Source organism: Pseudopodoces humilis, chromosome 9, assembly GCF_049639895.1.
Source record: "Pseudopodoces humilis isolate 2021_Gansu_Grassland_sample_001 chromosome 9, ASM4963989v1, whole genome shotgun sequence".
Taxonomy (NCBI): domain Eukaryota; kingdom Metazoa; phylum Chordata; class Aves; order Passeriformes; family Paridae; genus Pseudopodoces; species Pseudopodoces humilis.
In genome coordinates this window covers 15377557-15399167 of record NC_142208.1, presented here as the reverse complement: position 1 = coordinate 15399167, position 21611 = coordinate 15377557, and the positions used below count along the sequence as shown (strand labels likewise).

The following is a 21611-nucleotide window of genomic DNA, read 5'->3' as shown; positions in this document are numbered from 1 at the left end:
TTTTTGAGTGTCTGATTTAGAGAACCTAGGAGATTTGTCCTACATCAGATATTGAGCATAAATTTTCCTATTATTTCCATGTGACAGTGCAGGTCCTTGATTTTCATTAACATATCATACTTTGGCATCACCTCCTCTTAGAGACCCCAAAATCAGAAATAGATGGAAAGTTTGGCTTTATTTTTTCTGAGTACAATGTTTCCATTTTGATATTTCCATTTTGTAGATGGAAAGGAAGGGAAACTTCGGACTAATAACCACAGGATTATGAAGTTGTGAAGTTTGTTTAAATATTTAGTTAGAGGTGACACAGCAGTACAAAACAATGTGGGATTCACTTTTGGCAAAAACAACCTATTGACTTCAGTTTCATGCATCAGTGTTTCTGGTTGCTAGTAAGTTAACAAAGTAAGTGCCAAATCTGCACAGTGTGGCAGTAACTTTGACAGCCAAATGAGGCTGTCAAAGTCACGACAGAAACCTGGCCTTGGCGAGGCTTTCTCTTTCTGCTAAGGCAGTTCTGCCACTGTCAGGCGAATAAGAAAAGGGGGCAAGCAATGACTGGCTGCCCTTTTCTCCCCGTGTCTCCAGTCGTGCCCTCTGGCCGGCTGGGCACCCGGAGCGCTGCATTCCGCAGGTGGCTGCCAGGCGCTGGGGCAGCGCGGAATGAGGCGATGAGCTCCGGGGGCTCGGCAGCCCGGCCCGGCGGCCGCCGCCTGCGGAGGAAGGCAGGCTCCGCAGGAGGCCACTCGGGGCTGCTTCGCGTCTGACCCAACGCACAGTTAAATGAAAAGAATGAAAACGCGTTCGTGTCGAGGGTGTACAATCGTGTGTTGGGGCGGGCGTCAGCCCGCGGCCAGGACGGAGCCGGGACAGGGGTTCCCGTCGGTTCCCACGGTCCCGTGACACCCGAGGGGCAGCGCTGCCAGGGGCTCCGTTGGCCATCTTTAGTGCGGGCGGTGCGGCTCGTGTCCCCCACTCCTCTGCGCTACCCCCACTAAACTTTTTTTTTTCCCCCCCCCCCCCAATTATCACTGTCTCCCTCAGTCGCCGCCGGGGCTCGCAGAGGGGACAGCAGGAGCTATGTGGGAGGCGCGCGCTCTCCGCCCGTACCAAAGATGGCGGCCGAGGAGCCCGGGGCTGCCGGGCGGGCGGCGCCGTTCGGTGGCGGGCGCCGGCGAACCGGGGCGCGGGGCCCGTCGCCAGCGCCCCGCGGCTCCTCGCGCCGCGCGGCCGCCGCTCAGGGCCCGGGCCCACCCCCGCCGGCCGCCCAGCCAATGGCGGGACGCGCGAGGGGCGGGGCGGGGCGCGCGGTGGGCCGGCCGAGCGCTGCCCGGCGCTCAGTCGCGGCTGAGGCGCGGGCGCCGGGCGGAGAGGAGACTGCTGGTGCCGCTGCTAGGGGGCTCCGCCGAGGGCGGCCGGGCGGGCGTGGAGCCATGGCCACTCTCAGGTAATGTCGAGCCCCCTGCGCAGCGCCCGCAGCACGGCCCCACGTCTCGGGGGAAGGGACAGCCGGTGCTGATGCACTCCCGCTGGCGGGGCGGGGGCGCCCGGCGCGATGCTCCGCCGCAGTCGGGCGCTGTGTAATTAGGGTGCGGGGCAGCGCGGCTTCGTCCCATCCCTCTCCCTCTGCCGCGAGTTGGTTTGGGGGCTGCACACCCGCTCCCCTGGGGCGAGGAAGGAGGGAGAGCCGTGCCGGTGCCCTGCCAGCCCCCCAGCCCGGCGGGAACAGCGCTCCCGGGGAGCCGCGTTGGTTTCTGGCGGGCAGGTGGGCGCTCCCGGCCGGGACTCCCGGCGGCGCTGGGCGATGCGGTGCCCAGCAGCATCGGGAGCGAGAGCCCCGAGCAGCGGTGCGCCGGGCCGGGCCCGCAGGTGATCCGCGGGGCGGTGGCCGGGGGCTGCGTGCGGCGTCGCTCGGCGGCGGTGCCGTTGTCACAGGTAGCGCCTGGGCGTGGGCGGCCGCCGCCCGCCGCGGGGTGCCGCCCGTGGGCGTGGGAGGACGCGTGTCGAGGGGCTCCGGCAGCCGCGTTGGAACCTTAAACCCTGGCTATAGCTTGCCGCGACTTCAGCCCGATTTTAAAAGAATTCCCAATAACGAGAAGCAGGGTCTTAATAACAGGCTAGGCTGTTGGCAGGCTGTTGGAACTGTGGTGGTATCAGACTGTCAGCAAAACCTGGAGAATGACAAACCCATAACTTAACATTCAGTGAAAGGAGTTACTGTGATTAGTTTTCGTCCCTCAAACACTTCGTCTTAAGCTGGGATCGTATTGTAAGGTGAATCGGTAACCTTTGAACAGATCTTCGGCTGCTAAAGAAATACCTAAAATTACGGACTTGAAATTTAGTTTGGTAATTCAAGGCAATTCTCCCATCTCCTCTCCACCCTCCAAACTGTGTGTATCAGGTTTCATTTACACTGTTTCTGATCGAGACCTTAACTTTGAAATTGCAGTAGTATTTCACTGTTGGAGCTTGTGGAGTTAGCGCAGCTGTATGAGGAGCTCTGTAGTGGTGGAACAGTTTTTTCTGCGGCAGCCTTGCTTACATAAGGCCAAAGCTTTTAGGCTTGTTTTCAAACTTGGAACCTGTGAGTGTGTCACTTTAGAAGACTATGAAAGTTTCATAATAAATGAAATCTTCACTGAAGATGTTCCTCTAAGTCAGCATGTAAACATGTAACTGCTTAGCCAAATATTGTCTTTGCTTAAGACCTATGTCAGGAAAGCATGTGAGCAGTCCTGCAGGCCACCTTGTATGTTTAAGGTCTATATGCTGAAATGATTTGCTGACCAGTGATGCAAGAAAATTGTCTGAACTCTGGAAGGATGGAATAATAGTGTTAGATGAGTTACAGTTAACAGTAAGTATTATCCTACTTGTAATGGTGTTACATGGGTATGTGGGAGGAGAGAAGGATGCTCTTAGTCAAGAGCTAGTCAAGTGCTATAAATCTGGTACTATTGCTGTTTTACTTTAACTACTTATATAAATAACTTTTGGTAAGTTCAAATCTTGTGTTATATGGAATTTTAAACTGAAATGGATATGCTAACAGTAGGCTTAAAATGTGCCTTGCTTTAAAGGCTGTAATGAAACCCTTTAGAAATACTAATATTTTAGATTTTACAAGACCATATCTTAAATTTGTAAAAGGAAGACTAGGCACACAGCATGCTGCCATGCAATTGCACACCCAAATGTCTCAGTCATGTTTAAGGCTTTCTGAGTTGCCAGTATCCAAAGGCCCAAAATATTCCTCTGTCTCTGTGCCAGTAACTAATAATAAGCTTTCACTGATATTTTGATGTTCCTCTTCCACGGAAGTGCGCAGCAGCATGGGATGATAACAATACAGTGTGATAGTTGGATATAGTACTGCTAATGTTCAGCAGCCAACTTGAATCAGGACCATATTTTTAAAAATGCCTGCAGCAGCAGAGCATGAGATTGTATACAGCTTTCCAGATCATTCAGTTGTAGTTAATTTTGTTGACTTCTTAAAAAAGGTTCAAGGGTAGCTCAGTACTGATGTTGTGGGTTCTTTTTTGTTTATTTGTTTGGGCTTATTGTTTTGTTTTTATCCAGTTTGGTTTCATTTTATTACTTATGCCACTTGCGGTAAAAGTAAGGTGTGAAACACTGGCCATTTGTTTCAAATCAGTCATATTGGTAATGTCTGAATGCCTAATTAACAGGTGAAGATTTGTTTACATTTAATGAGTTACTTTGCTTGAACTTGTAATTGCAATTCACACTTCATGTAGTCCTAAGTTAAAAGCCAAACTCATAAAATATATTGCTGTTTGTCAATAGTTATGAGTGTAAATGTGATGTACATCAAAGCTTTCTTTAGTTCTGTAGTTTCGCCTGCTAGATGGACAGTGTATTTTTATGTCCAAACAACTTTTAGATTTGTATTAACATTTTATTTGTAGTTCAGAGTTTAAAAAGTACATATCTTGTCCATATATATGTACTCTTTGTGTGTCTGTATGCATATACACACATAGATGCTGACTGTGTAGTCAATTACATATGGCCATAATTTGTGCAGGTGAAGGAGTTGTCACTTGCTTCTTGAAGAGCTGATCCAGATATTCTTGTAGAATAGATTAGTTGGGATAAACAAGAACATCCTTTTAGAATGATACCAGTATTCCAGTGAAAGAGAAGGGACTGCAGAGAGTCAAGGGGGCTGGGGACTACAGAAATATGTTCTATGTCTGTGGCAGAGATGTGTTCCTAAATAACCTATGTATTGTGCATTCTCAAATTTCAGGAAATTATTACTGCTTCCTCACTATGTTTTATTCCTAGTTGGCTGGAAATAATCACTGAAATTTTAATCCCTGCACGTGTCCAGTGTTACTGAACAGCAAACATAAGGCCTATAAGGTTCAAATCTACTGTTCCAATTCTTCAACTTGGTGAGAATATAACAGTTTAATATGTCAGTTTTTTGTTCTGGAGACTCATAAATTTAGCATTCTGCAGAATCATAAATATTTGTTTTATTTTATACTTTACAGAGGCTTATGTGGCTTTACAGAGTATATGAGATAAAAAAAAAAAAAAAAATTTTTACTGGGGAGCAACCTCAAGTAGTGCCATAAGAAGTGTAATAGTATAACAGTGCAGAAAGTTTGCAGTTCCTTAAGAGGGGGAGGGTAATCTGCATTGTACTAAATGTAGCCAGTGTTGGGTTATTCAGGTTGAGCATGCTAACAGTTTACAGAGTCAAGTCTTCCTCTTTAACAGTAGGACTTTCCAGATTGGTTCACAAAGCTTGTATTAGATCACAGTGGGGATCACAGAATCAGTTATGTTGGAAAAGACCTCTGAGATGGAGTCCAACCTCTTAAATATCTGCTTGTTGACTTTTAAAAAATTATGACTGAGAAATTGTTTAGACTTCTCCTGTTTTGCCCTAAACATATTTTTGTCAAATACAGTGACAGTTAAGGAAAGACACAACTCCAGTCCCCAGTACAAATCGAGTGTAGTGATTTTTCTTTTTTTTTTTTTTGTTTCTTTTTCCTGATGGAATGCTAATAAATATTTTTAAGCATGGAAGTTCTAGTATCTTGGGACTTAAGTAATTCTAACACCTAGGTGAAGGAACCAAAAATGTAGAAATACACATTAAATGAAGACACAGAACTAGAGATTAATGTATGTTATGTGTTTAGATTATTTGCAAAAACAGGTAAACAGTTTATAACATCTTGATTTCTTCTCAGAAATCAATGTTAATCTACTCAAAGTGTTATGTGTTTAAACTGCTGTCAAGTTCTGCTGTCCTACATTTAGTTGTGAGGAACAACTGTGCTGAATTTGGGGAGTTTGCCCAGAAGTTTCAGTGGAATGTTTCTGAACTTGCTAGTATAATGATAGCTACCATGGCTTTTAAAACTTAGTTCCAAATGGCGTCCTACATACAGCCTCTGGAATACTTAAATGGAGATTATTATAAAATATTGTGGGAGAAGGAAGGCTTGGGAATGAGCAGGACTTACATGTGATGTAAAAGCTGCCTGGATTAAATGGCACCGAAAGTTCTAGCTCCTGCTGCTGCTGACATGAGGAGTTTGTACGCATGTTATTGGCTTCATAGAGCTTCTGCACAAAGTTGCTCTTGTGTCGCTTTGAACACATTGACCTGCAGGTTCTGTAGTCCACAGATCACTGAATGTTTGGTAGCTTCTATTTTGCTTTTCCATTGAACATGGTAACTTCTTCATACATGGTGACCTCAGCATGTCAGCTGTATTTCAGACTTTCTTTTTTAAGACAGTTTTTAAACAGCTGCTGTTTTCTGGCATGCTGGCCATTAAAGTGCTGGCTCTTGTCTTATGCAGAAGTTATCCATTGTATGTTTTTCTTGTTCTTAAGTGTAGTTAGAAATCTGTTGATGTGTAGCATTTCACAGCATGTGAGAATCAGGTAAACATTAAGTACAGGAACATATAGCTTGGGACAAATCTGCATTCAACACTTGAAAAGTTCTGACTTCATTCATTGTCCAACAGTACTACTTATGCATTACTTAGGTTTTACAATGGAGAGAATGTTCTGTCTTGTGACTTCAACTGCAATTCCCTTTTTCCTTTTGTCTTCTGAACTGTCATCTGTCTCTCACTCTTCTTGTCTTCTAGCCAGGTGTAACTTATGGTTATGCTATTTCAAACACAGTGCTATTTGTCACACTGACAAAAGTGTTTAGTCAGTCTTACAGGTTTTTACTAAGCAGATGTTATCTATCCCAGTTAGGAGCAACTCGGGCTCCATCTTCATGAAGCAGCATTTGATTTACAGTAAAATGGGCTCTGAAGGACTGTCCTTAAAGCTACAAAAACTAGGATACTTAAAGCATGGTTTGCTGTGTCTCAGTATCAAGGTTATTAATCATGTTTACCACAGTACAACGTGGGTCACTGTTCCACTGAGTGCAGTCCTTCAAGTCCTTCAAGTGTGGGTCCTTCACAGGGTCAGAAGTGCTACCAGGGAACCTGCTCCAGCGTGGGCTCTTCTCTCCGTGGGTGTGCAGGTCCCTGCCAGGGGGCTGCTCCAGCACAGGCCTCCTGTGGAGTCCCAGCCTCCTCTCATGCATCCACCTTTTCCAGCGTTTCTCTTCCATGGGCTGCAGGGGGACATCCTGCTTCACCATGATCTTCACCATGGGCTGCAGGGAGACCTCAACTCTGGTGCCTGGAGCACCTCCTGCCTCTCCTTCTCCACTGACCATGGTGTCTGCAGAGCAGCTCCTCTCACATGTTCTCACCTTGCTCTTCTCTGGCCTCATTACATCTGCACAATAAGTTTTTTTCCCCTTTTTCTTAAATCTGTTATCACCAAGGTGTAACAATAATTTCTAATTAGCTTAGCCTTGGTCAGCAGCATACTCATCTTAGAGCTACCAGGGATTGGCTCTGCTGGACATGGTGGAAAATTCTGGAAGCTTCTCACAGAAGCCACCCCTCTAGTCCCCTGGCTACCAAAACCTGGCCACACAAACCCCTATATAGGTGGTCATACTGAAACCACCTTTGGTAGCTGGAGCATGGGTATGCCTTGCTGGTTGGAGACAGTAGGTGTTAGTTTGGCAAGTAATGTGGTGGATTTTGGATGTAGTTTCAGAGAACAGCTGCATTCACTCCTACTTGATGCTAGGTCACATATCTAATCCTTTGGTATTACTACATTATCACCCAAGTACATGCTATTTAGGAAAATGTAACACGTGGTTTCTGAATTAATCTAAAAAAAAAAAGTTAAAGCTATCCTTCTCAAAAATACGGTTTACAGTATCTTTCATATATTTTTTCTCTGTGAAAGAAGCCATGGTAATGAATGTCATACTGCTTAAAAAGTACATCCAGTCTACCAGTAGACCGCTGCACTGTTTAAAATGGCTGACAATGCAGAATCCGTAGTCTCTTTGTTTTAGTTTATTAGAACAGACTTAAATTGTTAATTATTTGTTGGTATCCAACAATGGGTTGGGTTCAGTGAAATTCTTATTACCCTGGTGTGATGCGTACCCTCTCTACCTGTACCCTTTCTAAAATTTGGTATTACAGCTTGAATGTCATCCTTTAAAACTTCAGAACGTGGCATGTGGCTTAAATTCTTTATCTGAGTGACAGTTTAACAGACTAATATGTTTATTATATCAGTCTGTGTGTTGAAGAAAGATAACTGTAGCATGGTACTTCACTCAAATTTGACTCTATGTATATGCCAGGTCACTGTATGCTTACTGTGCTGGGCAGAATGTGTATTTTTTTGTTTTTCTCTCTAATTAAAAATTGCCTACATATACTAGGAACAATAAACCAGTGCAAACCTAACCTGAAATAATTGATTCTCTTACAGCGAAAATGTCCTGTTTGGAATGGGAAATCCTCTACTTGATATCTGTGCAGTTGTGGACAAGGACTTCCTTGACAAGTAAGCCTTGATATATATTTTTTTTTTAATGTCAGTTTTGTTTCCAGAGTGATGGCTGTAAATAAATGGAGGGCTACCTGCCTGTGTAATGCTGTGTTTATGCTGAACTCTGGGATTCCGGCCTTATGCTGGAAGTACCCAGCATGGTATATGTCATTTGATTGTTCTTGCTCTTTGAAACTGTGGTGGTGGTATCTATGAAAACCTTCAGTGTTTTCATGTGTTTTTTTATCCATTTATTCTAGTCTTACCCTGTCTTTGTTAGTCTTTAGCTGGAAGGAGTCATCAGTTTCAGTAAGCTTTAGGTAGCTCTTGTATGAATCTTCGTGTGCTTTTGATTTACTGTTACTGTACTTTTCTTCAGTGATGTCTGTGGGGTAAATAGGCCGTTTCTATAACACACCAAGAAAAGCTGTGCAAATATACCTTTTTAAAAAATACTTTCCATTTTATCAGTCAGGAACAGGATTGTTTCTTATCAGGTTGTCTGTTATCTTGCTTTAGCCTACTTATTATGCTACCATTCATTTAACCATATTGCTGGATTGATTAATTGGCATTAAGCTTACTTGTTTTTGAATCAGCTTAGAGATGTGTCTTTTCTAGAGCTGTAAAATACAGTTGCTCTTATAAATCTTTCTGCCTGAGCTCCATTTCTAATTCTTATTGCCACTTTTTCTCTGCTTTGTAAGTTGTTTTGATCTCAGAGTGCTTGCAATTTTTTCTTAGATTTTTAAAGTGTTAATAATTTCTTCCTAATTGTTCTTTATTTTGTTAATGGGAATATTGCATCAAAACTAAATTTCACATCACCAAATAAATAACAGGTGCAGAGTTTTTATTTCTGAATGTGTATTGTCAGCCACAAATATTTGTTATGTGGCTTTTAATAACAAACATTTGTCATGGATGTTTCATCACTCAAATTTTATCTTAAGGTTTGTTTAAGTGAAAGCCCCTGTGTTATAAGCTGGAGACAAAATACAAGAATGTCATGGGTTGTGTCAAATTCAAACACCTGGAACTTCAGAAATCAAGTCTATGTCTTGAATATTCAAAAAAGTAAATTAATCTGGTGTAATTCTTTTCCTCATGTTTCCATTGAAATGACTTGAAAGCCAATCTCTAAAAATAAGTAATGCCCTTCTCCCAACCCAGCAATACTCCCCAACTAATCTTTATAAATTGCTGACATAAGAGATGATGGGATCTCTACTGCAGCACTGAAATCCTTCAGGATTGCATTGTGCTTTTCACTGGATATGATGTGCTGTGCAGAATTTAATTTAATTTAAAAATTAGAACTCTTATGTACTCAAATTCAAGTCCTGTCAGACAAATTAAATTATCTCCTGGAGCAGCATATGGTCTGTGAGCATTTCTTTACTGCCAAAAGGCATTTGTGGGGGTATTGCACTATTGAAAGCCATAAGCAGTTTCACAGGGAGCCTGCTGATGGTGTGATAGCTCTGGTAAGAACCTCAAAACTGAGAAGCTTGTTTACCTCCCCCACACCTGAGTGGATATCCCTCTCCCTGTTTGTCAGCGTATGCAGAGAAATCCATTTAACAAACCCAAAGAGTGTTTCTACTTCAGGTCCAACTACCTTTTGCAGCACTTCCTGAGATGGGAATCAGATAAATTCTGATTTGACGAATGGATGAGATTGGAGATAAAATAGAAAATGTAGCTGTAGAACAACTGCTGGAATAGTTACGTATTCAAATGCTGCAGGGAGGTGCAAGAACATAGACATTTCAGGACTCAGAAGGATTTGAAAGAGAAATTGTTGATCATTGTAATCTCTCTTTTTTCTTGTCAAGCAAGACATGCACCCATCTCTAGCCATAGTAGGATCAGCTTTTGGTATCTTGGCAATCTTGAGTCTGTTTCTCACCTCTTCTGGTGGATGGAATGTTTAATGGGGTCATCAGGCCAGTAGGGCTCTGACTTGGGAAGGTAGCTTAGGAAAGTAAGAAAAGTTTATGTAAACACCCATAGGAATTTTATACTTTTAACTTCTACAGTGTTTCTGTTCGTTTATCCGCCTCTCATACAGTCAGTTTTAAGAATAAACAACTTTGTTCAGAATAAAGGACTTGATGTTGCAAGTTTAACTATATATATTGTCAACGAAATGAGAGTATTAAAATTAGTCCTGTAAACAGCTTATTTTTGTAACTTCTGTTAAGAAAGTGCAAATTGAAACAGCATAAGAAAGTACAGAAAGAGGTCTTTTTAACAACATTTAATTGGCCTACAATCTGTGTTATAAATAAACCTTAAAATAAATATATAATGCAGTCCTACCCCTTGCAGATTCTAAACAGCTTGCTACCATGTAGTACTGGTTTGAGGAAACAAGAAGTGTTGGAGGGCTGGGTGGGTATTTTTGGCTTGAGCTGTTAGCACAACCGTGAAACTTCATTGTCAAAGTGGATTTTGGTTTAATCTGATCTCCATAGTCTTTTGCTCTCTTGACAAGTTTTGGGGGGCTTTAAGCCTTTCCTAGGAGAGGCAGTTTTAACTTATATTGCAACAGAACTTCACCATACCCATCTGAGTTTTTCAGACTGTATCAGCAGTCAGGCATTACCTGACCAGAGAAGCTTTAGCCTCTGTTAAGGTATGATATCTGAGCCTCTCTTAATTTCTTGCCTCTCTCCAGGGATACAATCTGGAAAAGTGTTAGCAATGTTGATGGCACTGTTGAAAACTGGTGATACCACAAACCACTTTAGTTTCTGTTTACAGAGCTGGAAAGAAGTCTTGGAATAAATATAGTCCACCATATGTCCTTGGGTTTTTTTAGTATCTGCATGAAAGAAATACCAGAAATGTGGTTTTGTTTTGGTTTTATGGTCTCCTTTTAGTTTGCATCAACTCCATTACCTAAGAGTATTTTTGTTTAATTTATCAAGATATGTATACTTGCTCAAAGAGCAGCTTCTTCGGGGTGAGAGGGGAAGGAACAGAAGAATAATTAATGCATTGTGGGTGAATTGCTAACTATAGCTATGCTAATTTGTTAAAATAACTTTGCTAACAGGTATTCATTAAAGCTTTTAGTACTTGCTTCTATCCATGACATTTAACAGCAACGATTCTTTTACCTTCTAACTGCACAGGCATTTAAAAATAACTTAATCTATACTACATGTATGCAACTCTGCTGAAATGGGCAAAGAAATTCTGATTAACATTCCAATGACATTTTAAGACACTAAACTCAGTACTGCTGACTCCTGTAAATACTCCAGTGTCCTGCTGTTAAAAGTTAGGAGATGGCATGTGTTTCATTGCTCTCCCTAGAGCACTCTGTTTTGCAAATACTCAGTTTTTGACACTGAATTAGCTTACCTAGTTATAGTTAATTTTTAGGCTGTAGAAATCTGGGCATTACTTGTCACCTCAAGTGCACTTAAGTGGCTGAGAAGTGTGTGTTCATGGTGTGGATAAATCTTCTCTTGCTGTGTCTATGGCTGTGTGAGCTGAGGAGGGGAAGAGAATCAATGTTGACAGATTGACATTGACAGAACTATTGTGCCAGTCCTGAAACTTCTCAATATGCAAAACCTTGTATCTTCCCTAACTGATCAGAGGGAAAGTAAGGAAAATATCTGTAATTGCCAGCACCTGTATAAGCATGCAAATATCTTTCAGCCAATGCTCTTAAAAAGGAGTAGAGATATAGGGGAAAATTAGGATATATGTTCTATTTATCACAGCAAGTTTTAAGAATCATATTGTTGTATTTCACTGTAATTTCTGGGCTCTTGACTAGAGCCATGATCTCATAAGTTGAGGTATGTTTACTACTCGGGCTGCCAAATTCCATTGTAGTTATAACCTGCAGACTGACTATTTTATCACTGTCATGGTCCAGGATTACAAGTTTCTGTGTGATTACTTGTTGATTGTCCAAGCAGACTAATGTTCTTCTCTTTAGGTCTGTTTTTTTCCCCCCTTAAAATTAGGATCTGTGGCAATCTTTGCACAGGTTCATTGAGGATGCTCGAAGATTGGAATTTTTATAACTTTCATGTCCTCTACCATTTGCTCCTTAGTTCTCTTCCCTGCCTTCCCTGGTGTAAAAATACAGACTATCTTTAAATCAAGAAATGGGTTTATATTCTTTTTCCTCTTCACTGAAAAAAACAAGTTTGAAGAAACAGGAAAGGAAGAATGAATGGAATCTTTGGCGTGGTGGTAATGGTTGCTATATGGAAAGAGAATATCTCAGTGAAAGAAGTGCTATCATTGTGATCCATAATTTCACAAGTATAGATACGGATCTCCTGCAGTGTGCTACCAACTTAACTGTAGGACTGGAAGTTGTTGGGTCATTCTTGGAGATCGCAGGATGTGTGACCATCTTTTACCTTTCCTCACTGCAAAGTACTGGCAGAAGGTGATGGATTAGTTGAGCACAAACTTTCATACAGCATTAACATTAACATCTAGTAAATGAAGCATTCTTTTCTGAAGCTATTTTAACGTTTGCTGTTATGAAAGTGAAGATGCGCATATTTGATCTTTTTTCCACTCTTGTGGCAATTTAGATTATAAATTAAAAAGTTTGCGAAGCAGCTTCAGTTGAAAATGACTAGAAGTTTCTGCTTACTTGTGTTAAATTTAGTTTGGTCTGTATAAGCTGTGGCTTGTGTTATTCTCAACATTTTCAGCTTGTTACCTTTGCTCCTGTCTAACAAAAGCCTTTGTAACTTCCCATAGCAAAAAAAAAAAAAAATAAAAAAATCAAAAGACCATTCATGCTGTTAACTCTCATGAAGTGGCCAAGGGTCTCAATAGCTTTTAGACAATCAGAGGTGATTCTTTGTTCGCCAGACTTGGCTTCAATGCAAAACAAACCCTTACCCAAAAATCCATGCTGGAATGAGCTTGAAAAATGAGTAGGACAAATGGTGATTCTCTACTAGAAGGTTGCAGTATCCAAGAATGCACAGGCTGCAAATGTGGGATTTGCTGCTAGACTTAAGTGGGGACCCCCTATCCCCTTCAGCCTTGCAGCTTTTTCAGTTTCATTAATGTGTTAATTTAGATTCTGTGTTTCATCAGCAGTCGGGAGCGGTTAATGGGTTTTTGTATTGCTTTGAGCTGGGAATTTTGTTACCTGTTTTCCTGGTTTTGGCTGAGAAAGGTTTAGTTCTCTTTCTAGTAAGTGTCACAGTGCTGATTTGGATTTAGTGTGTACAACCTGTACAGTGATGAAGGTATGGAAATACACACTTAAAACTTTAAAACCTCTCCCTGAAAATTTGCCCCTGTATTTTTCCTCCCCTGGCAGAAGATAATTTGGTGTATGGTGTTCCATTGTTTCAGTAATTCTTGTGAAAGATTAATACTTAAAACTATCTGTTGCATTGGGTCATCTGCAGGGAAGCTGAATGCTATATTATTACCTTGTGGTTTTAGTTGTATGTGTGGAAGTTCATTTAATTAATCTCAAGGTCTGAACATAGAACATTGTTGAAACTTTTAAGACCAACTGTGTCATCTGACTGCTGGTAAATTATAAAAATCCAGTGTTCGCTTGCAAAAACTTAGGGTAATGATAGTTGTCCTAAGAAGGTCCTCTTCATACTAATATGTCTATACATTTGGTAGTATTCCTGACAACACAATTAAAGCTTTCTGCAGTCCTAATGCTTTCTCCTAGTGTATTTAGTTAAATATGTAGTTTAAATGAGTGAAAGATTTTAGTTACGCTCCATTTAGTAACAGCTTTTTGAGGAACCTTATGGAATGACAGTATTGCTTGGAGGGCTGTGATGTTTTCAGGGTATGTAGGGTTTGAGCAGCATTTATAGAGGAGCTTGTAACTATGTATTTACCTGTAAAATAGAATGTAAGATGTCCATGGATGGTAAATATTCCATTCTTCTCTTTATTGTGTGTTTTCACTTTCTTAAATACTTTTTTAGTAATAAATGGTAAATCCTGAATTATTCTTTTAATTTTTCTGTTTTTCAGAAGACTTGCAGATTTAATGCATGTCAGTAGAACATGTCTAGTTAATAGACTAGTTGTATTCTTTAGGATAACCTTAAGCACAGCAGGTACACTCAAACAGAGTTTATCTGTATTTTCCCTTAGCTTACAAGTGGAAATTTGTTTAACAAAACTTTGTGACCTGCATTGCAAGGCAAATGATGGAATAATGGGTTCCATTTGCCTTTTTTTACTGTAGATGAAATTGATCTGTCATGTTTTAGAAAAGTGATAACATTTTTGAGGTGGTTGGAATACCTTCATCTTTCTAAAAACTTAATTTTAAAAAAAAACAACTTAATAAATTACAATGCTCATTGCTACTTGATTAGCTTTGCTTCATTCAGGTCAGGCAATATGCAGTCTCAAACAGTTTTTCTTCCCAAGTTACATTAAGCAAGAAGAGAGAGTCTTTGTCCTTCCTTTTGAAATTAAATGCTAATTGTTAACATTTCTTTTTAGTAACTTGCTATTACATCAGGCTGTTCCTGAACAAAGTGCAGATACCACATCAGTGGTACAGGTAACTGTATCCTAAGGTATGAGGTGCTTATGCCACTGAAGATGTCTGATCCTGTTCCTCTGTTCTTCGGCACAGAGCCCTGCCCAGGCCTGCTCTGTGCTTTGCTTCTCCTTATGCTGTTCCTTTTTGGAGTGTTGGCCTTGCGGTCTCTGCTGGAGCCACAGGGAAAGGGTGGAGGCAGCCTGTCTTCCTTTTAATTACTGGTTTTCCCTTAGCCAAGAGCTGGAGTAGGGTAAACTAGCTGTTTGAGTGTTGCTTTAGGTTATTTTTGTCAGGGCAGAATCATCAATATTCCAAGTTACTGGAGATCTGATTGTGTTGTAGACTTCAGGATGTTATGAAGCCTTCAGTTCCCTTATAAATTCAGATTAAATGCAGAGCTGGGGACAGCTTATTTTCATTTTACAAATCCGACATTCCTCTCTTCAATGTGTTAGCATACAATTTATTTTCATTTTCTAGTTCTACCTGAAACCATGTGTTTATGGAACATGAATACTAGGGTGGCTAAACAATTTTTGGTGATTATTTTAGCAGATTGCTCTAGTATTTCTTCCCTTGTTTTGTGACAGCAAAAGTGTTTTAAGTTTCGGTGTAAGAATCTGAGGTGCATGGGACAGAGTTTGAAGGGGAGCATATGGCTGGCTAAAATGACAAGCTGTAACAAGTGAACAATGATGCCACAAAAATACAAACATCACCATTAACTTTTTTCAGTTCTTGTATTATTGAAGCTATTTATTTCTTCAGTCTTGAGGCTGGGTTTTATTCTTTTTAAATAACATAAACTTCCCACTAGTAGGAAGGTAGGCAGTAAAGATTACCATAACTTTAGGCTGTCACTGTTGTCTGGAAGTGTACGGTAAATTTCCTCCATTAGAAATGAAGCTATACCCAAACTGGCTTTCAGATCACTCCAGGTAAATGGAGTGCATGCAGTCTCACCTGTGAATATTAAGTTCAGCCTGGCATCCTACATGGCTTCAGGCTAGCATGCCGTATCTCTTCTGTGTTAAGACAAGAGCTACTATTACAAATGTAAATCTTCTGATTTCTACCATTAATATTTCCCTCATTTCCCAGAAAAAGAGACAAAGTGTTCCAGAATCTCACATGTCTCCCAACAATTTATTTTGTATAGTAAATACATTATTTTACTGTGTAAAAAAGAGATTGAAGACCTTTTCCCAAATCTGATTGCAATAATTCCCATTTTTGACGGATTATCTTCTGGTGTGTTTCATGGAAGCTATTCTAAAATGTGCTTGTGATGATATATGTGGCAGCGTTAAACAACAGCCAAAGTTCTAAACAGAATCATCAGGACATGTCAGGTTCTGTATGTAATTCTGCAGTCGTGAGACAAAACACTCGTCTGGGCGTAAAGTGACAGGAACTGTCCAAATACCTCAGTCGGTCTCTTTTTCCTCTGCCAGACCCTTGCATGTCTGGACTTGATGCTGCAGGTACCACTGTGGGTGAAGAAATAATATATTCTAAGCAGTGGCAGTGTCTTGAGGCAAAAAGGAGGAACAGTTCTTCCCAGAAGCAGTAATTGCACTTCTCGGTATGCCCCAGTGGCAGCAGAGCAAGGATTTAATCTCTCAAGAACACTTCCCTCAAGAACATTTCCCTAAATCTCTGTCTTGGTACTGCTCATACATTTTTCAGGATAAAATCAAAATTTTGAGTGCAGTAAAAAAGCCTTCTCTGCCATTTTCTATATGCTACTTTTTCTTAGAAAGCTGATGACTTTAATAGTTTGGGTATGTTCTTTCAGCATGGCTGAAATTTCTGTAACATTTGTCTGTAGCTTTCTGTTTGCTCTAAACAGTGTTAAAAATAATTTGTAGAGAAGGCAAATTAAGGTACATGAATTCCCTGACAATTACCTAGTTAAGTTTCTGTAAGCTGGACTGTCCTGTATTAAGCCCTTGGGTGCAGAGACAGGTGATGAGAGAGACGTAGCTTTTAGACAGCACTGAGACTCATTTAGGTTGCAGTAATAATGTGAAATTAGTACTTCAGCCTTCCCTGTCACAAGCAGAAACACACTGGAACAGAAAAATGGAATACATTTTAAACTGTATTTTTTAAAGAGAGAAGAGAGGTTTTAATTAATTCGTAAGACGTGCTGTTAGTTTCCTTATAATTTCTAAATGGAAATAATGTGGATTTTATTAAATATGATACACTGGTCTTTTTCTGTGTCTCCCTATGAGTGATGACAAGATCAATTCTTAGCATTCTGAAGACAGTTAAATATTTAATACTGATCAAGATTCAATACAGCCTCAGAACTTCTAGTTCCTTCCTTTTGGAGGATTTTGTTTCTTGAAGGTAATATTCTGGGCTTTGTGGTTTGTGAGATTTTCACTGACAAAATAATGTCTTTTGCTCTGTCTTAATTGATTTTTATTGATGTGGCATTTATTTCTTTGTACTAGAGACACTAAAATAATTGTATTTTAGGGATTGTGTTTTCGTTTGTTCCTTTTGGAGATGGAGATAGAACAGATCTAGTATGGGGACAGAGTTCTAATTCAGTTGTGAAATGTACTTTGTATTAATGGAGCATAGCATGGTCTTATGCTTGCCTTGTGTGTCCAGAGTATTAACCTGTATTTTATTGTAGATGTAGGGCCTATTGAAGTTCATCCTAATGGCTTTTTAGAAGTCTGCCTTCTCTGAGAAGTTGGTAAAAGAGTTTGTTTTCAAGCGTAAATTGAGTGGCTGGCAGTGCTATTCATGTATGGCAAACAGGAAGTCTTTATTTAGAAGAAATCATCAATATTTAGAAAAAAAAAAATCAATCTGAGGGTTGCATGAATAACCACACTACTGTCCCTTCTCTGAATTAGATATATATGTGTGTGTCTATACATATAAAATTCTCAAAGCAGAGCTCCTCATTGGCAAGGGAAATATTTGGGGATTTTCAGTGCTACTGATGACAGGATCTGTTATAGAAATGGTATGAGTTGGTCCAAACAATAAATTTTAAAGTGATAATAGCAAATAATTGTGGTAACTGTTGCCCTGAAAATTAAGCCTTCTGATCTTGTTTTCATAGTTGTAGTTACTTGCCCAGGAAAGTAACTATAAACATAAGGTGTTTACACATTCCTTCTAAGAAACGTCCTTTGATGGATGTTTTGCATGACCAGCGTGATTGGGAAGGTGGTAACTTAATTATCCAATCCCCGGTCATTGTTGAAAATATATCTATAAATAATGGAGTCAGAAAATAAAGTTACTTCTTTTCCTGTCATACCACTGAGACGTGTTCATGTGAATCATTCCATGTCCTTTAGCAACAGGTAACTAGGAAAAGAAAAGGAACCCTTCAGTTTAGATTATGTACATGTTACTTCAGTTGGTATTTTTCAGTAAGTTTTATGCAAATAAAATTTTAACACGTGATTGTGGAAACTGGCTTGTGTTTATAATCAAAATGAGTTAAACTGCAAATGAATGTTTATTACTGGTAGAAGAAAATAGGTATGTAAATGTTAGCTGATCATTTTAGAACAGGAACAATGTAAAAAGAACTGGGAAAACTAAAGAAGTGGCTTAAATATTCAAGGCTCAAAGGAATAATAGCAATGGAATATGTTAAGAGTTTAGTCTGTAAGGAGAATATCTATAGTTCTGCACAAATTGAATTAATACTTTATCCCTTGATAAAGGTACTGTAATGGTGTAATGGTCAACAAAATGTGTTTCTACTGATGCGGTGAGTCTAGAATTCAGAAACCAATTAAAAGAAAAAATTAGAGAGTGTGTACAGCTTTTAAAAAAGTATTTGTAGTCACATATTAAAAAAATTATGACCTAAAAAACATTTCTTTATATCTGTATACAGCAAGTGTTTAGCTGTCTTAAATTTTTAGCTCCCTAGTTTGTAGCTAAGGAAACTGTTTTGACAAGGCCACTTCTATATGCTTAAATCCAGAGTGATAGGGCTGACCCTATTAAATGATCATAGTTTTTTGCAGTCTGGTGATTAACAGGCTTTGAACTTTCCTGGCTTTCTTAATCTCTTTTAATCATTTAAACCTATTATTGTTTTGACTTCAATTTCAAAAGCCCTTTAAATCTGTCTTACAATATTAATAGCTGATTAAAGTCCTGATTTCCAACCATATTATCAGTGGGGCGTCTTACCTTAATACACTGAACAATTTAGGAACAACTAGAAAATATTGGTCAAGGGTGAAAGAAAAAAAAATCAGAAAAACTGTACCTAGTGATTTTTATATTTAAAGTAGTTGATCATATCCATGCATTAAATGGGAGAAACAAAATACTTAAATTTATGACATGAATAACTGTATTTCTTTTTTCTTTTAAGTTTCAGTGTAATTTTAAGCTAATTCTCTGTTGACATTTAACTACATAACCCATCTTTCATATTAAATAATGTTTTAAAAAAAATTCTGTTAATATTTTTTGAATCCCTTTCACTCTTAAATTCCAACTATTTTTTCTGAAAAAGAGAGGTTTTTGTAAGGAGTGATGCAGCCAGATAGAGTTGAGTCATAACAGTGGACAGGAACTGAGTAAAAAGGAAAACACTAGAAATTTGCTCCATGTGTTCCCCAAGATGGTTGTTCATTCTCTCATAACAACATTTAAAGTCTGGAACTTTTTGAAATGAAATGTCCAGTACCTGTGGTTTGAGTTGCAGTTAATTTTTTCCCTTAACAAAAGCAGATGCTTTTGTTTAGTTAAGCAGTGCAACTCTCTGCCAGTCAATGTACATGCCCTTTCCCAAACAGAACTTGATTCTTTGTCATTAATAACTATGAAGTAATTTATTTCCTTTTAAATATGATGTGAGTTAAGATAGAAGTATCTTAACCTTCTGTTGCTATTTTTTCAAGTCTTCTTCCCACTACCACTAGTGTGTGCTTTACTCCTACCTATATTTCTTCTGAAGCTGAACACTTCAGCTACAAGTGTTTCTGTTTGAAAATTGAGGAAAATGAAATAATTAGGGTGACAGCTCACTCTGGGTATTTTTTCTAATATTTGTTTTGTTTTGTTGTTGTTCCTATTTCAATGACAGCTCACTGCTGTCTTAAGTGCTTGGTGTGAGTTGGAAGTTCAGGTTGAATTGCAGCTCATAGCACCTCATTTCTCCTCTCTCCAAGTTACTACTCTGGGATGCCATTACCCCTGCCCATATTTTTATGCTTTTAATTCACCTATTTGTGTTAGTATTATGATGTCTTGCTGTCTGCTAGAATGCTCTGTTGTCATGACACACCCATGCCAGTCTGCTGTCATCTGTGGATTTCATCAGTAGCTTCTGTACTTAACGCGAGATCACTCAGGGATGTGTGGCACAGTGTTGGGTCTAGTACTGTTGCATGCTGAAGTCAATCTGATTAATGCATTCTCTCACAGTTCTAATATTTTCCCAAAGGAATGTCTAAAAGGTTTTCTCTTCTGTTGATATAAGCAGACTCTTGCAAAACTTAGGATTTTTTTTTCTGGAAGCAGGCTTTCTTTGGGGTTGTATTGCTGTTGTACAGTCTGTCTAAGTTTTTCAGTGATGGCAATTTGGACTTTTATATTAGTCAACAAAGCAGTATCTATTCAGGAAGAAATTTTTCTAAAATGGTCAAACCTGTTACGAGATCATCCTTAAGTCACAGTGAGTAATGATGAGCTGTCACTGAACCCAGAAATTAGTGTGAAAAAAGGTCTCTTTTGTGGTCAACTTGAGGCCAAGAAGGAATGTGAAAAGATAGGGAGGATCAGCTGCTCTGTTGCGGAATAGGAGAGAGGCTAAAGAGGGGGAGAAGCTTTGGGGCAGTGGAGAGTGTGGTGCATTTTAGATGGTGAAACCAGGAGACTAAGCAACAATGGAATCTACAGGGTAAAAAATGAGTAAGCGTATTAAACTGGTGGAGTAAAAACAGTGCAAGTCAGGCAAGATGGTGAGACTTTCAGAATATGAATCAAAGGCCTTTACTGTTTATCTTTTTTTTTTTTATGGAGGAAAAAAGCATGTCTTAAATATTTGGACTAAGGTCGTTGTATCTGCCAGTTACAGAAAACTTCAATTTGGCTTAGATGGTTTCATCTGGTCCATGATGAATTGGGCTGCTAAATCTACATACCAGATATGGTCTAGGTTGTAGATTTCTTTGTTTTCATCTGGATTTAGAAAATTCACAGCCCTAGAATCTGGTTTAGCAAGCTCAAAGTAATGATCCAAACATGTACAAGCCATGGTACTCATGCTGTATATGTGTGCATGGGAAAGATTATTGGGCTAATGGGAAGAGTAAGGCTACATTAGATTTAACTGAAATTTCTAAGCAGCTGTTGCCTTGTCAAATATGCATAAATACTTCAAGTGCTATTTTACTACTGTAGGAAAAGCAGTTTTCTTACTGCTTTTTGATCTCTGTATAGATCAAGTCAGAAGAAATGGAGTTAGCACTTATGGCAGCATTACTTATTCTGTCTGATAAACTGCAGATGGAACTTGAGAAACAGGCTGACCTTCTGTACCCATCCCCCATAAATCTGATGCGTTGGAAATATTTTGTGAGCTGGGCTTGCTGTGCACATTGGCCTGTAAATGCTCATGAGGATGCACTGTTGTAGCAGGTGCACACATGGCTGTGTTTCTGACCTGAATGATCTCATGGGATGTGAGAACTGCATAGAAATCAGTCAACATACTCTGAAAAAGGACATATGAACACAGTGTCCCAAAGATGCCTTGTTCTAGTTTTGACAAGATTAATAATTAAGAAAAAAAAGAAAGAAAAAGTGCTCTATTTTTTTTTTTTTTTTTTTTTTTTTGACTAGTGAAGGTAGCCTTAACATCGCTTGGAAATGGAAGTAACACAATTGCTGAATCATTCTTATGCAACCTTCTTTAGATTAATCTGAAATACAGTAAGACTACAGAGAAATCCTTAAGGTTCCTTAATGACTTTGAAAATTTATGAAGAAATACTTCTATAGAGCTCTGTCTTAAAAGGTTTCTTCTTTTATTGATGAAGCATAGTCTAGTATAAATAAAATCTACTTGTCCAGTTAATGCAACCAATGGATGTTAAGTGTCTGATGGAGAAATCACACTGTTCCTTTTTTTGAT

The 21611-nt window shown here is 39.6% G+C and overlaps 1 protein-coding gene across 2 annotated transcripts in view; it reads left to right on the top strand.

Moving 5' to 3' along the window:
* ADK (adenosine kinase) overlaps nt 1–21611 on the top strand; it is a 273021-nt gene that overhangs the window by 7294 nt on the left and 244116 nt on the right. Inside the window, exons 1-2 of one of the 2 annotated variants that reach the window (XM_014250563.2) lie at nt 1352–1450; nt 7879–7953. In XM_014250563.2, coding sequence (XP_014106038.1) covers nt 1437–1450; nt 7879–7953 — 89 coding nt within the window. In that variant the 5' untranslated portion in view covers nt 1352–1436. Of the gene's footprint in view, nt 1–1351; nt 1451–7878; nt 7954–21611 lie in introns of those variants that run through there. The other variant, XM_005520516.2, reaches the window with a different exon arrangement.